Source organism: Neoarius graeffei, chromosome 5 (assembly GCF_027579695.1).
Source record: "Neoarius graeffei isolate fNeoGra1 chromosome 5, fNeoGra1.pri, whole genome shotgun sequence".
In the NCBI taxonomy this organism is placed as follows: Eukaryota; Metazoa; Chordata; class Actinopteri; order Siluriformes; family Ariidae; genus Neoarius; species Neoarius graeffei.
The window spans coordinates 77,298,182-77,314,128 of record NC_083573.1 but is presented as its reverse complement, the minus strand read 5'-3'; the positions used below and the strand labels follow the sequence as shown (position 1 = coordinate 77,314,128).

General features: G+C 39.4%; 1 protein-coding gene across 1 annotated transcript in view; it reads left to right on the top strand.

The window, feature by feature from the left end:
• scn5lab (sodium channel, voltage gated, type V-like, alpha b) overlaps window positions 1–15,947 on the top strand; it is a 242,756-nt gene that overhangs the window by 77,714 nt on the left and 149,095 nt on the right. The window contains exons 9-12 of the mRNA XM_060922428.1: window positions 8,013–8,154; window positions 8,295–8,492; window positions 8,800–8,976; window positions 10,975–11,325. Coding sequence (XP_060778411.1) covers window positions 8,013–8,154; window positions 8,295–8,492; window positions 8,800–8,976; window positions 10,975–11,325 — 868 coding nt within the window. The remainder of the gene's footprint in view (window positions 1–8,012; window positions 8,155–8,294; window positions 8,493–8,799; window positions 8,977–10,974; window positions 11,326–15,947) is intronic.

Sequence of the window (15,947 nt, the reverse complement as noted above, 5' to 3'; positions counted from 1 at the left end):
AAATTGTAGCTGTGTTTAATTCATATCCAGAGAAATATATATTCCAATATAATATACTCAGCATAAACATTTTAAATAGATTCTATATTTTTGGTCCATCCATGACATATTACTAAAGTAGCCTATTTGCTGTTGTTGATGTGGGTCACTTGCTGTTAGCCAATTCACTTTCTCGTACCAGGACAGCTGAAAGGAACGAGTATTATTCCCTACCTTTTTCACCAAGTCAATTTGAGGCGTTGGTCTACCCTGCTCTTTAATTTTAATTTTTTCCTCGAAAGGAAGACTGGCAAATGGCTTCGCCAAAATTAAATCAGCAATGCTTGGCATCCGTGCGCAGCTTTCTTGCTAGCTGACTAGCCCCCTCAAGTTCAAGTTCAGTCACTCAAATAAATGAAATTTCTGGAACTAAGATAGCAAACTTGACAACACTATATTTACACTTTATTTACAATGAAAATATATACAAACTAAAAAAGCTGGTAGAAACCGTATGTAATGAATGAAATCGAAATGTAAGCTGATCTCTTACAATACACCACAGCACTTGCGAATCCGCATGGAACTGAACTGAAATTCACCGCTGCCTGTCTATATTTGAAATGAGCTGTCAATCAAAGAAAATATCCAGCCGCTTTCACCAATCACCAGTCTCCTCGCGGAAACTGCCATGTCCCTCCCACTGTGAGGCTGGGAGTCCGTGGGCGGGCGTTTTCGCAGTATTTGTCCAATAACCGTCTTGTATTTTGATATTGAAAAGCGCATAGCTCCCAAATGCCACTGAAGTCCACTGAGGCTGGGAGTCCGTGAGACTCCGTGGGCAGGCGTTTTCGCAGTATTTGTCCAATAATCGTCTTGCATTATGAGATTGAAAAGCGCATAGCTCCCAAATGCCATTGAAGTCCACTGAGGCTGGGCTGCATCGCGCTGTCACGAGGGGGAAAAACTCACGCACACATTAGGCGAACTGGGGAAAGTTATAACGGAATGATTTCGCACTGTAGTTGGGTTGAGCACATATATTTCTATGATTCTGGATCTGAAATAGCAATGTTATAAGGTCGGCTATAACATAAGCCTAGCGCAATTCATCCTACACAATGTTTGTCATTTTTAGAGGAGGCTGAGCCTCCCTCGTTGTCTTAGAGCAATCGCCCGTGCTATAACTATACCTATAACCAGTGTTGGGGAAAGTTACTTTAAAACTGTTTCGCGTTATTTATTACTTGCTACTGTTATTTTAAAGTAATTCGTTACATTACAATATTACTGTATTTAAAATGTAAGGCATTACACTACTATTGCATTACTTTTCAGTTACTCTCACCAAAATAACTGGAAGTATGGATTTGGCAATCTAAATGTAGCTCAAGACGCTCAATTAGCTCATCACACATCCAGTGGAAGGTGATGTGCTATCTGACTGAGCTAGGCTTATGGTTAAAAACACTAGAATATAAAAGCCACAGTGATGGCTCATGGCACAATACAAGGAACAATCATTGCAAGAACAGACAAAAGGTCAAAGTCTGGCAAATTGTGATAGAAATACTGTAACTTTAGGCCTATTCATCTCATCTCATTATCTGTAGCCACTTTATCCTGTTCTACAGGGTCGCAGGCAAGCTGGAGCCTATCCCAGCTGACTATGGGCGAAAGGCGGGGTACACCCTGGACAAGTCGCCAGGTCATCACAGGGCTGACGCATAGACACAGACAACCATTCACACTCACACCTACGGTCAATTTAGAGTCACCAGTTAACCTAACCTGCATGTCTTTGGACTGTGGGGGAAACCGGAGCACCCGGAGGAAACCACGCGGACACGGGGAGAACATGCAAACTCCACACAGAAAGGCCCTCACCGGCCACGGGGCTCGAACCCAGACCTTCTTGCTGTGAGGCGACAGCGCTAACCACTACACTACCGTGCCGCCAGACCTATTCATATTAACATTAATTGAACTGTATTGTATTGTAATGTCTAAAGATATGACAGGATACAAAATTAGCATTTCTGTGCCTTTATTGTTTTCAAGTTTACAGCATTAAGCATAGTTTATGCTTCATAAAAAAAAAAAAGATTAGCCCTAAGGGATATGACTCCATCATTTCAGAAATGTAACAAAAATTTAAATATTATGGCAAATCGTAGCCTACAGTAAAACTGGCCTGAAAAAAAAACCCACAAGCCTTTTAAATCACGGTTAGACAATGACTATTAGCTATATGAGGCTACCCAGTCACATTTTGAAAAACGGAATTAGAAATAACAAAATCAAAGTGCTTTTAATGATATTGAAGTGCTTAGGCCTATTAGCCCTCGAAGGAAAGGCAGTTCAATCACTTTAGTCTGACTTCCGACCAGAAAAAAAATACAGTCCAATTAATAATAATAATAGGTCTGGCGGCACGGTAGTGTAGTGCACGGTAGTGTAGTGCATTTTGAAAAATTATTTATTTCAAGGTCTCCCCCACTGCTTTCTGTCGCTCTGACTACATCACAGTCACTGTTGCGCTGATTGGTCAGAGCGTTGGCCTATACGCACAGAGACAGTTTGAAAGACAGCGGGTTGTCCCTACCCACCCCCGTCGGAAATGTCTACGGATCGAGGCCAGACTAAATATTCACATTTAGTCTGGCTTGCCAGGCTACCGTTCTTTAGGTTTAGCACACAAAGTGCATTTTACTACGATGTTCTTATTTTTCACAAACTTAAAGTAATGGGCGTATGCCCATCTGGAGAATGTGCTATCTGATGTTAGATCAGCTGCAGGTTCACTCATCTCTCTCTTCTGTCTGACTAGCCTAAAGGAAAAGAAAGCGAAACATTTTGCGCGGACGTTTCACCTCTGCTGATCTCGCGGTGATTTTGGCGAATTTGTATGAAGGAAAAAAAACACCACTTCATTCCAGGTTAAAAATGCATTGTAACGCGCGTTACTGACATTTGTACCGAGTAAAATATTACCAATTTTTTTTCTGTAATGCCTTACATTACCACGTTACTGCAAAAAGCAATGCGTTTTTTGTAACGCGTTACTCCCAACACTGCCTACAACTATATGACTCTACCTCTGCCTGAATGTACACTGTAAAAAAAAAAAAAGTTACGCCAACTTAAAAATTCAAGGCAACTTACTGCACAGGATTTTTGAGTTTATGTGACAACTAAGATTTTTGAGTTTTGAAGAAAGTTGTGCCAACTTATACTTTTGGTCTCAGATAACTTAGCCTTCATATTCACACAAACTTACTTTTTTCAGTTTTACATGATAAGAATTCAACTTTAAGGCCACTAATCTTTCATCCAAGTAAAAACTAATTTGGCAAACGAAATGTGCAAACAATTCAGTATACTGAATTGTTTGCACATTTCGTTTGTCAAATTAGCTTCAGGCTTAAAATAAGTGAATGTGTGACTTAACAAAAAAGCACTGCCACTACAGTATTATAGCAGTTTTGCTACCATCATGTTAAAATAAACATGCTATTTGAACTGGATTGTTATTTGTTTTATTCTGGGATAAACAGAAAATTGAACTCAAATTTTGAAGTTTTTACTTGGATGAAAGATTAGTGGCCTTAAAGCTGAATTCTTATCATGCAAAACTGAAAAAAATTAAGCTTGTGTGAATATGAAAACCAAAAGTATAAGTTGGCACAACTTTCTTCAAAACTTAAAAATCTTAGTTGTCACATAAACTCAAAAATCCTGTGCAGTAAGTTGCCTTGAATTTTTAAGTTGGCGTAACTTTTTTTTTTTTACAGTGTAGTTCCAGTCTGGCGCAGTCACACCACAACTATAATCCCGACTATAATACTGCTTGGTCCTGCCACTCAGGTAAATAAATGTATGCAACTTAGGAATAGTCATGGAAGTTTTTTCCAAGTAGCAACACATTCTTCCAGGTCATACTGTACAGCCTGGACTTCAAAACAACCCATACACACATTCTGGTGGTTGATATAATACAGATAGGTCACGGATTATGGAAATATAATAAAAATGGATACAAAATACAGAGTGGTTACAGATTTTAATACAGATGCATCACGGATGCTAATAATTTATGGACTGGTCATAGACGTTTCAGTTTATTACAGATTGGTTACCGATTTCATATGGATGATGCATCACAGATAAAAAAAAAATTAAGAGGTCTAAAACAATTAAATGTTTGGACTGCCGAAGTTGATAATTAGAATATCTTACCTGCATTTATATGTTTATTAATTAACTATTAATATTCCATGGAAAATATCACATATCTGTGAATAAAAGATCCGTGCTTTGTGTTATATTTTTTATTTTCCATGAATCCGTATTCCGTGACTTCATGATACAACAAGGATGTACAAAGATGCCCAGGGAAAAATAGCACATGCTCAGACAATGTTATGTGTAAACAATTACCTGATTGGTCAGATGTTTTATTGGATCAGGTCCAGGACTGGAAAAATCAGTCCAGAAGCAATCTCACCGATACGGATAAACCCAGGCCTGGGCTATAGGTATCATTATCGGTCTGGTGTGACCACCAACCACATCAACTGCAGGGAACCAATTTATTTATAATTATAGTTATTGGTATTGTGGGACCGGGTATTTAGAAAGAGGCATGTAACTGTTGACCATAACTTCTGCCCAAAACAAAGGACATATTTTTTTGTATTGCCAAATGACCTCGACCAAGGATTAAACATCTTATGGATGCTCTTCTGTGGAAAACTTTTGCCTTCTAACGCAATGAACTTTAACACCGGTTAGACATCTTGGCAGTGGTGGTGAAAGTGGATATACAAAATAATGTAATAAATTGAAAAAGTAAAATGAAAACAAATGACTGCAAACAATGAACATTAGATTTGACCTGATAAAATACATTCATCTTCAGTAAATCCTGGTCATGGTTGTGTTTGACCCAGACCTATCCTGGGAACACTAGGCGTGAGGTGGGAATACACCCTGCCTGGGATGCTAGTCCATTAATAAAAAGTTGTTCTCTCGTGCTGACAAATAAAGTACATTTCCTCAGCATTCCAATTATATCTGTTAAAATTGACCCATCTATTTAAGCATAATACAGAAGTAATTACATGGTGTTAAGGCATGTTCATTAAAGCAAGACAGACTATATATAAACCATGATTAGGTTGTATTTTGAAACCTCTGAACATAACGCTAGTGATTATTATAGGTCACCCAAGTGAACAGATCAAGGTTTTGGGTTTAAGCCAGAACAAATTCAACTCGAAATAGCTCAGCAGAAACCAACTGGCTTCTTTTCATCTCAGAGAAACTGGTTGTTAATTAATAAAAATATTAATTGTTAGCTAACGCTTAAGCAGTTATTCCCATTTTTGATTGTTGACGATTATTGTTAAAAAGATTATTTTAGGGCTACAGTCAAAAACTTTGGGATGAATTCCTCACATATTTTGCTCCAGCTTTATTGTGAGCTCAGTAATCTGTCTGAAAGAAGACACAATGTGTTGTCACCTTGTCAATGTGGACAGAAATCTACGCTCAGCACAGGGGCAGAATCACTAGGTTTTGAAGCATGTTTGGCATCCCCCTCCTCCCCCCTCCTTTTTTTCATTGTCTGTATTGTTCTTGTATGGACAGGGGTGTTGCACGCACTGCCAATGTTCCCTTTCTCCGACCCAACACTCATGCTCGAAGTTCAGCCTCTGCTCTCCCTGTTATATGTGGCCTTTCGCCAACTATAGGACTATCAGTGGCTACTCCACAGCTGGGGGGGGGGGGGGGGAGAAAGCTTGCTCTCGAATACCTATTGTAATACATCTAGTTTGGGCCAGCAACTGTATTGTGAGGCTAAAAAAAGAGCAGATTCTCTCTTGTTTTTTTTTCAATCACAGGGCACTTCCTTATTCCAAATAGTAAAGCCTGGTAAACCAACAAATTGCAATATGAATCCTGTTTCCATTTTAAGTTACCAGTTTGGTCCATACTAATTATAATTTAGTTCCTGCCAATCATTTTGATTAGCGTAGTCATTTAATTCAACCCCAGGCATTCAAAGATTGTGATCACTGTTCACTGGAAGTAACCTGTATTACCGTTTGGCATAGACTTCCAACATAACACTGAAAAAGGACAGCTGTATAGGAACAAGAAGACCGTGCTTTATATTCAGCGGCATTGAAAATCAATTCCCAGAGTCCCTCACCCTGGCCCTGTCTTCACCTCTTTCTCATTCCCTGGACCCCAGCAGTACAGAGGTACTCACAAGCTCCTAAAATAGCTTATGTTAGAATGGCTTGTGTTTCAGCGATATGATCCCAGCTGCTATTGTGCTGAGTGAGAGCACATTCTTTGACAAATTCTCCAAGTTACTCCATGCAAGGGTTCACATCAACCTTAAATGACAACGGCAATAGAATACCACTCTGTATTTCAGAAGCTCATCGATTGGGATAACGGTTTGTTGGGTGCATTATCAATTCCCATACAGTTGATGCTGGTTGTATGCCAGGCATTAGCAGGATCTAATTGCACACACAAAGGGATCTACACGTACTGTATATTAAGCTTTCACTGCATATTACATCTCAATATTAACAATTTAATATTCCACGTTTCATTTAATAGTTTTTGGTGTCATTCTAAAGGTTAGATTATGATACTGTAAATAGTTCTAATCAGTGGAACATTGCTTTGATAGCACATGCTTGCATCACTGATTGTTCGAGAAGAAACTGAGGGTGCTGTCGGTACAGCATGGTACAAAGCCCCCGTTCAAGGCAAAGTCAAGTGGGGCCCATCCATTAGCACCTCCTTCATGGCAAGGTGTCTGAGAGCGATAGAGCCCATCATCTCACACCCTCGCACTCTTAGTGGCCTGGCACCAGACACTGCCATCCTGAGGTAAGCAAAGCTGCTCAGAGATGGGATAGTGGGCAGTGCCATGTTCTGCTGGCGCCAATGGCCTCTCAACTCATCAATGCTGACAGTCCATCACCTCATCCGGTCGCCCCATGACAGCTTGAGGTGTAAGAGGTGCTTCACCTTTGCTTTTCATGTTAGGGAAGTCTAGAAACACATTGAACTGGAGGCAATAAGATGATGGCATGTTTATAATTATAATACACTTTATTACACAATGAAGTCCCATGCATTGAAATTCCTCATGAAGTCCTTTATTGTGTGGAGTAGGGATGTAACCGAATACAAATGCATTATTTGACATGAACAGATAATGTGTTCTAAGCAGATACAAATACAAAGAGGAGGCAGGCTATTTGGATTTAGTTTGTTTGTTTTTCTGTCTGGTACTGTGCAAAAGTTTAGGCACCCTATTTTTTTATGAAACCTTGTTATAGATTTTTATTTTTTGACTTCTACATTATCGAGTCAGTACAAAAGCATTTTAGAGTCCAAATGTTTGTTTTCCAGCACAAAATTAAATGTTACAGAAAAAAAAATGTTTGTATCTGAGCAGCATATTACATAAGAGAGCACTTTTCAGATTAAAAAAGAAAACATAATGAAGGCTGCTGGGTTTTGGTGCAAAATGAAGAAGCGAGTGTGACAGTCAAAGTGTCCAGAAGAACTGGGGCTGGTTCTGTAGGATGCTCAGTAAAACCTACAGCTCACTTCCTTATAAAACTGCACTTATTGTACCTGAGACTACTATTTTTTTTTAAAGCAAAGGGTCGTCTTACAACAAATATTGACTTTGTTTCATTTATTATGGCTTACTGCTGTTTATAGTATTTTTTTAATGTTGAAACATTTCATTTAATTATTTTTTAAGTCATTTTTGGTCTACAGCATTTCTTTACATGTGCCTAAGACTTTTGTACAGTAGTACTATGTATATATAAAAAATTAGTTAAAAATTGGTCTAGGTCTCACCCACTTTTGACTTGCAGTTCAAATCTAAATACAGATACACATGTGTAGATAGTGGCATTGTGTTATACCCCTAGTGTGGACTGAGCCTGAGAATTTTCACTCAACGATTGCTGCTTTCTTTTCCACAGGAAATGTCCAGATGGTTTTGACTGTCTGAAGGTAGGACGTAATCCGAACTATGGCTACACCAGCTTTGACACCTTCGGCTGGGCATTTCTCTCCCTCTTCAGGCTCATGACACAGGACTACTGGGAAAACCTATACCATCAGGTCAGCAATTAATTGGCTGGATTAATTCTTGAGAAATTCCATTTGATGTGATATTTCAGGGAGATAGTCCAACTCATAAAATTACTAATCTAAATAATCTTTATGCTCACACTAAGTCTTGACTAAATTGATTTGCTCAGACTCTCCGGTCTGCTGGAAAGACCTACATGGTGTTCTTTGTGGTGGTGATCTTCCTGGGCTCCTTCTACCTGGTGAATCTGATCCTGGCCGTTGTAGCTATGGCCTATGAAGAGCAGAACCAAGCTACCCTTGCTGAGGCAATGCAGAAAGAGAAAGAGTTTCAGCTTGCCATGGAACAACTAAAAAAAGAACAGCAAGTAAGTGTGCACTTTGCATGGAGATTTTTCATGGTAATATTCCTTGAGGTTAATCGTAAGATTCCACAAGAATTTGTTGTTCTTGACAACACACATATGTTCATTCATATTTTTAGTTTCATTTTACTCATAAGATAATTAACAGAGATAGAACAGGTTTTTTTTGGTGTGGTGCTAATACAGATATCCAACACTTACAACTGTTATCCTGAATAATTTATGATATGTAAAGACAATTCTTTGATTTTCTTGCCTTTCTGTTCATATGCCTCAGTTTTCCCCTCCCTTATCCCACCATGCCTTACAGGCAGCTCACAAATCTCAGGAGACTGAGTCAGTGTTGGCTCCTGACCTGTCTCCCTTGGCTCCTCAAGAAGACAAAGAGCACAAGAACAGGAAGAAAAGCCGGAGGCCACTTTCAGAAGAGATGGAGAACGATGGTGATGAAAAGTCACCAAAGCAAGATACTTTAGAGGGAACAAAGGTAGATTGGTCTCTTTGATAAAGCTGATAATACTTATCAAAATATCTCTGAAATGTGGAACAAATGCTGAACCGAAAAACAAACCAAAATTCTTGAAAAGTCAAAACAATTCTCTGACTGAGGTTATTTGAAAAGATATAAAGGTTGACATCTGAATAAAATTAGAGGCTGGAATAAATGTTCACAGCTTTCCTTACTTTTGAAAATTACACAAATTTCTCAAGAAAGCTGGTGAGTAAAATTATAATTTGCCATTTAAGAAATCAAGGACAGTGACTAAAATACAGTGTAACAATCCATACCAACAACTTGCTCTTAGAAATACAGTGGTTCTTGAAAGTTTATGAACCCTTTAGAATTTTCTATATTTCTGCATAAATATGACCGAAAACATCATCAGATTTTCACACACGTACTAAAAGTAGATAAAGAGAACCCAGTTAAACAAGTGAGATGAAAATATTATACTTGATTATTTATTTACTGAGAAAAATGATCCAATATTACATATCTGTCAGTGGCAAAAGTATGTGAACCTTGAGGATTAGCAGTTAATTTGAAGGTGAAATTAGAGTCAGGTGTTTTCAATCAATGGGATGACAATCAGGTGTGAGTGGGCACCCTGTTTTATTTAAAGAACAGGGATCTATCAAAGTCTGATCTTCACAACACATGTTTGTGGAAGTGTATCATGGCACGAACAAAGGAGATTTCTGAGGACCTCAGAAAAAGCGTTGTTGATGCTCATCAGGCTGGAAAAGGTCACAAAACCATCTCTAAAGAGTTTGGACTCCACCAATCCACAGTCAGACAGATTGTGTACAAATGGAGGAAATTCAAGACCATTGTTACCCTCCCCAGGAGTGGTCGACCAACAAAGATCACTCCAAGAGCAAGGCGTGTAATAGTTGGCGAGGTCACAAAGGACCCCAGGGTAACTTCTAAGCAACTGAAGGCCTCTCTCACATTGGCTAATGTTAATGTTCATGAATCCACCATCAGGAGAACACTGAACAACAATGGTGTGCATGGCAGGGTTGCAAGGAGAAAGCCACTGCTCTCCAAAAAGAACATTGCTGCTTGTCTGCGGTTTGCTAAAGATCACGTGGACAAGCCAGAAGGCTATTGGAAAAATGTTTTGTGGACAGATGAGACCAAACTAGAAGTTTTTGGTTTAAATGAGAAGCATTATGTTTGGAGAAAGGAAAACATTGCATTCCAGCATAAGAACCGTATCCCATCTGTGAAACATGGTGGTGGTAGTATCATGGTTTGGGCCTGTTTTGCTGCATCTGGGCCAGGATGGCTTGCCATCATAGATGGAAAAATGAATTCTAAATTATACCAGCAAATTCAAAAGGAAAATGTCAGGACATCTGCCCATGAACTGAATCTCAAGAGAAGGTGGGTCATGCAGCAAGATAACGACCCTAAGCACACAAGTCGTTCTACCAAAGAATGGTTAAAGAAGAATAAAGTTAATGTTTTGGAATGGCCAAGTCAAAGTCCTGTCCTTAATCCAATCGAAATGTTGTGGAAGGACCTGAAGCGAGCAGTTCATGTGAGGAAACCCACCAACATCCCAGAGTTGAAGCTGTTCTGTACGGAGGAATGGGCTAAAATTCCTCCAAGCCGGTGTGCAGGACTGATCAACAGTTACCGGAAATGTTTAGTTGCAGTTATTGCTGCACAAGGGGGTCACACCAGATACTGAAAGCAAAGGTTCACATACTTTTGCCACTCACTGATATGTAATATTGGATCATTTTCCTCAATAAATAAATGACCAAGTATAATATGTTTTGTCTCATTTGTTTACCTGGGTTCTCTTTATCTACTTTTAGGACTTGTGTGAAGATCTGATGATGTTTTAGGTCATATTTATGCAGAAATATGACCTACTTAAATCACAAACTTTCAAGCACCACTGTAAATCACTTGCTATTTAGCAGATGCAGAAAACAGTACATTTCTGTTCAATCTGTTCTTTGCTTTCAGCAACAACATGCTTTGGTGGTGCGAACTTTGTCCTCATGGACCAAACGGGAAAGCCAGGGGAGCATCTTTAACTTTCGCCTGCAGAACAAAGACTCTGAAACAGATGCTGACGATGAATTTAGCAATCACGGTGATCCAGATAGTCATCCTGGCTCCCTTGTTTTACCCTGGCAGAAGAGACGGATTAGTGCACAGAGCACAAGCAGTCATGGCTCTCAGGTCTTCTACCCCAGCCTCAATATCAATGGAAAGCTGTTTGTTGCGATAGATCAGAATGGCATCTCGAGTCCAGGACCACTGACCCCTCTGCCATTACCTGCATGCACCATGGAGAAGGTCAAAGAAGAAAGTGTGAGTACCTCTGTTGTTTTAATGGAAAGTGTATGTGTAGGCGCACTAAATGGCAAGCAGAATAATCATTTTAACATTCAAAAATATTTAATGGTTAAATTGATCTGCTTACAAATAAGACAGTGTAACATGATTGTTGATATCTACATTCACCAAAACTGCAAGTTGGCCTAGTGGTTAGCGTGTCCGCTTCTCGACTGGGAGATCACAAGTTCTACTCGTGGTCGGGTCATACCAAAGACCATCATAAAAATGGTACCTACTACCATCTGGCTATGCGAGTGGGGAAGTCAAACTCTTGCAGTTACCAGAGGACTAGCCCCCCACTGTAACCCTAGCTGTATAGGCAAGAGGCTGAGGGCTACTGAAATGGAGATCAGCGCTGCATCCATACACCTTAAAGAGTTTATTAGTACTGGGACAGGAGACTACCTGGGAAGACCAGATTCTGACATGAGAGGGACTTTGACTTTAACCAAAGAAGTCTTCAAAACAGGCGGCACGGTGGTGTAGTGGTTAGTGCTGTCGCCTCACAGCAAGAAGGTCTGGGTTCAAGCCCTGTGGCCGGCGAGGGCCTTTCTGTGTGGAGTTTGCATGTTCTCCCTGTGTCCGCGTGGGTTTCCTCCGGGTGCTCCGGTTTCCCCCACAGTCCAAAGACATGCAGGTTAGGTTAACTGGTGACTCTAAATTGACCGTAGGTGTGAATGTGAGTGTGAATGGTTGTCTGTGTCTATGTTTCAGCCCTGTGATGACCTGGCGACTTGTTCAGGGTGTACCCCGCCTTTCGCCCATAGTCAGCTGGGATAGGCTTCAGCTTGCCTTCGACCCTGTAGAACAGGTTAAAGCGGCTAGAGATAATAAGATGAGAGATGAGTCTTCAAAACATTGAATTTGGTTTGTATAGATGTAGTATTACTTGAATGCATCATGTGTGATGGCCTAGGAAAACCCTTAACATGGTATAGATTCCTTAATTACACTTATCATACTCATTGTCTAAAAAATTGTAGTCTGGCTACCTCCAAAAATTTAAAGGGGCAAAATTGCATTCACAGCTTCTATAACCCCGATTCCAAAAAGAAAAAAGTTTAGATGCTGTGTAAAATGTAAATAAAAATACAACCCCGATTCCAAAAAAGTTGGGACAAAGTACAAATTGTAAATAAAAATGGAATGCAATAATTTACAAATCTCAAAAACTGATATTGTATTCACAATAGAACATAGACAACATATCAAATGTCAAAAGTGAGACATTTTGAAATTTCATGCCAAATATTGGCTCATTTGAAATTTCATGACAGCAACACATCTCAAAAAAGTTGGGACAGGGGCAATAAGAGGCTGGAAAAGTTAAAGGTACAAAAAAGGAACAGCTGGAGGACCAAATTGCAACTCATTAGGTCAATTGGCAATAGGTCATTAACATGACTGGGTATAAAAAGAGCATCTTGGAGTGGCAGCGGCTCTCAGAAGTAAAGATGGGAAGAGGATCACCAATCCCCCTAATTCTGCGCCGACAAATAGTGGAGCAATATCAGAAAGGAGTTCAACAGTGTAAAATTGCAAAGAGTTTGAACATATCATCTACAGTGCATAATATCTTAAAAAAATTTCAGAGAATCTGGAAGAATCTCTGTGCGTAAGGGTCAAGGCCAGAAAACCATACTGGGTGCCTGTGATCTTCAGGCCCTTAGACGGCACTGCATCACATACAGGCATGCTTCTGTATTGGAAATCACAAAATGGGCTGAGGAATATTTCCAGAGAACATTATCTGTGAACACAATTCACCGTGCCATCTGCCATTGCCAGCTAAAACTCTATAGTTCAAAGAAGAAGCCATATCTAAACATGATTCAGAAGTGCAGACGTCTTCTCTGGGCCAAGGCTCATTCAAAATGGACTGTGGCAAAGTGGAAAACTGTTCTGTGGTCAGACGAATCAAAATTTGAAGTTCTTTATGGAAATCAGGGACGCCGTGTCATTCGGACTAAAGAGGAGAAGGACGACCCAAGTTGTTATCAGCGCTCAGTTCAGAAGCCTGCATCTCTGATGGTATGGGGTTGCATTAGTGCGTGTGGCATGGGCAGCTTACACATCTGGAAAGACACCATCAATGCTGAAAGGTATATCCAGGTTCTAGAGCAACATATGCTCCCATCCAGACGACGTCTCTTTCAGGGAAGACCTTGCATTTTCCAATATGGCAATGCCAAACTATATACTGCATCAATTACAGCATCATGGCTGCGTAGAAGAAGGGTCCGGGTACTGAACTGGCCAGCCTGCAGTCCAGATCTTTCACCCATAGAAAACATTTGGCGCATCATAAAATGGAAGATATGACAAAAAAGACCTAAGACAATTGAGCAACTAGAATCCTACATTAGACAAGAATGGGTTAACATTCCTATCCCTAAACTTGAGCAACTTGTCTCCTCAGTCCCCAGATGTTTACAGACTGTTGTAAAGAGAAAAGGGGATGTCTCACAGTGGTAAACATGGCCTTGTCCCAACTTTTTTGAGATGTGTTGTTGTCATGAAATTTAAAATCACCTCATTTTTCTCTTTAAATGATACATTTTCTCAGTTTAAACATTTGATATGTCATCTATGTTCTGTTCTGAATAAAATATGGAATTTTGAAACTTCCACATCATTGCATTCCGTTTTTATTTACAATTTGTACTTTGTCCCAACTTTTTTGGAATCGGGGTTGTACAATTTGTACTTTGTCCCAACTTTTTTGGAATCGGGGCTATAGAATGCAGTAATTTGCAAATCTTTTTTGACCTATATTCAGTTGAATACGATACAAATACAAGATGTTTAATGTTTAAACTGATTTTTTTTTGTAAACATACTGTATACTCATTCTTAATTTGATGCCTGCAACACACTCCAAAAAAGTTGGGACAGGGGCATGTTTACCACTGTGTTACATCACCTTTTACCAACACTCAGTAAGAATTTGTGAACTGAGGACACTCATTGTATTTTGAAATTGAAATTCTTTTCCATTCTTGTTTGATATACGACTTGCTTGGTATAATTTTGTTGTCGTGTTTTGCGCTTCATAACACACAGCACATTTTCAATAGGAGGCAGGCAGGCCAGTTTAGCACCTGCACTCATAATGTGGCTTGGCACTGTCTTGCCCTGAATAAGCAGGGACAGTCATGAAAAAGATGTCATCTGAATGGCAGCATCTGTTGCTCCGAAACCTGTATATACCTTAATGGTATCTTCATAGATATGCAAGTTACCCGTGCCATGGGCACTAACACACCCACCCTCATACCATCACAGATGCTGGCTTTTGAACTTTCTGCTGATAAAAATCTGGACTCTTTTGCCCGGAGGACACAAAGTCCCTGATTTTCCAAAAACAATTTGAAATGTGGACTTGTTGGACCACAGCACACTCTTCCACTTTGCGTCTACCCATCTCAAATGAGCCTGGGCCCAGAGAATTTGGTGACATTTCTGGATGTTGTTGATATGTGGCTTTTGCATTGCATGGTAGATGCAGCAACAAACTGTACTTATCAACAGCGGTTTTCCAAAGTGTTCCCAAGCCCATGTAGTAATATCTTTTATACAATCATGTCAGTTTTTAATGCAGTGCTACCTGAGGGATTGAAGGTCACAGATATTCAATATTGGTTTTTGGCTGTGCCCCTTATGTGTAAAGATTTATATGAATTCTCTGAATCTTTTGATGATATTAGGGATTATTGATAGTAAAATACCTAAATTCTTCACAATTATACATTGAGAAATGTTGTTCTTTGTTCTGTTGGATTATTTGTCCATGCAGTTTTTCACAAAGTGGTGACTCTCGCCCCATCCTTGTTTGTGAACAATTAATCCTTTCCAATTACCAATTAACCTCTTTACCTTGTCTTTGTATTCTATTCAAATGAATATAGGTTGAAAAGGATTTGCAAATGATTGCATTCTGTTTTTATTTACGTTTTACATCGCGTCCCAACTTTTCTGGAATTGGGGTTGTACTCTACTTCCACTAAAACACAATGATTATCTAAAAGCTACTGTTATTTATTAATTTAATTTCATTCAATGTAATGTAATAAAAAAAATAAACATTACAATAGTTTTTATGTTAAATGCCTTATCACCTGATTACCTGCATCATCTATATCAGTCTTAGTTTCAACACCTCAGGTAAAAGTTGCTTAGGACATTTTAACTGGCCGTACTGACATGGAAAAAATGTAGTCAGTTATATTCTGTTGAGTAATTTTCCAATGTTTTTATTAGAGCATTTAAAACTCAGTCCTCTGTCATCTGAGTACTCCATCCTCTGAGTGTGTAAGCATTTTCCACTGTTTTGCCGAGGAGCATTACAAATATTTGATGTGATTACAAACTAAATGGATTAGCCCTATGCCTGTCTCGCTACAACACATAGCTATCTAAAAACCTGACTGAAACATGATATTCACTGAGTGAGGAATTCATACTTAACTATAGCAAGGTTTTGGACATCTTCAGACAGAACAGAACAGAGCAGAGCAAGGTTTTTACCACCACATTTTTAAACTGGCTCTTCACACAACATGACTTCTGCAGATACACTATTACTGCCAAAAGTG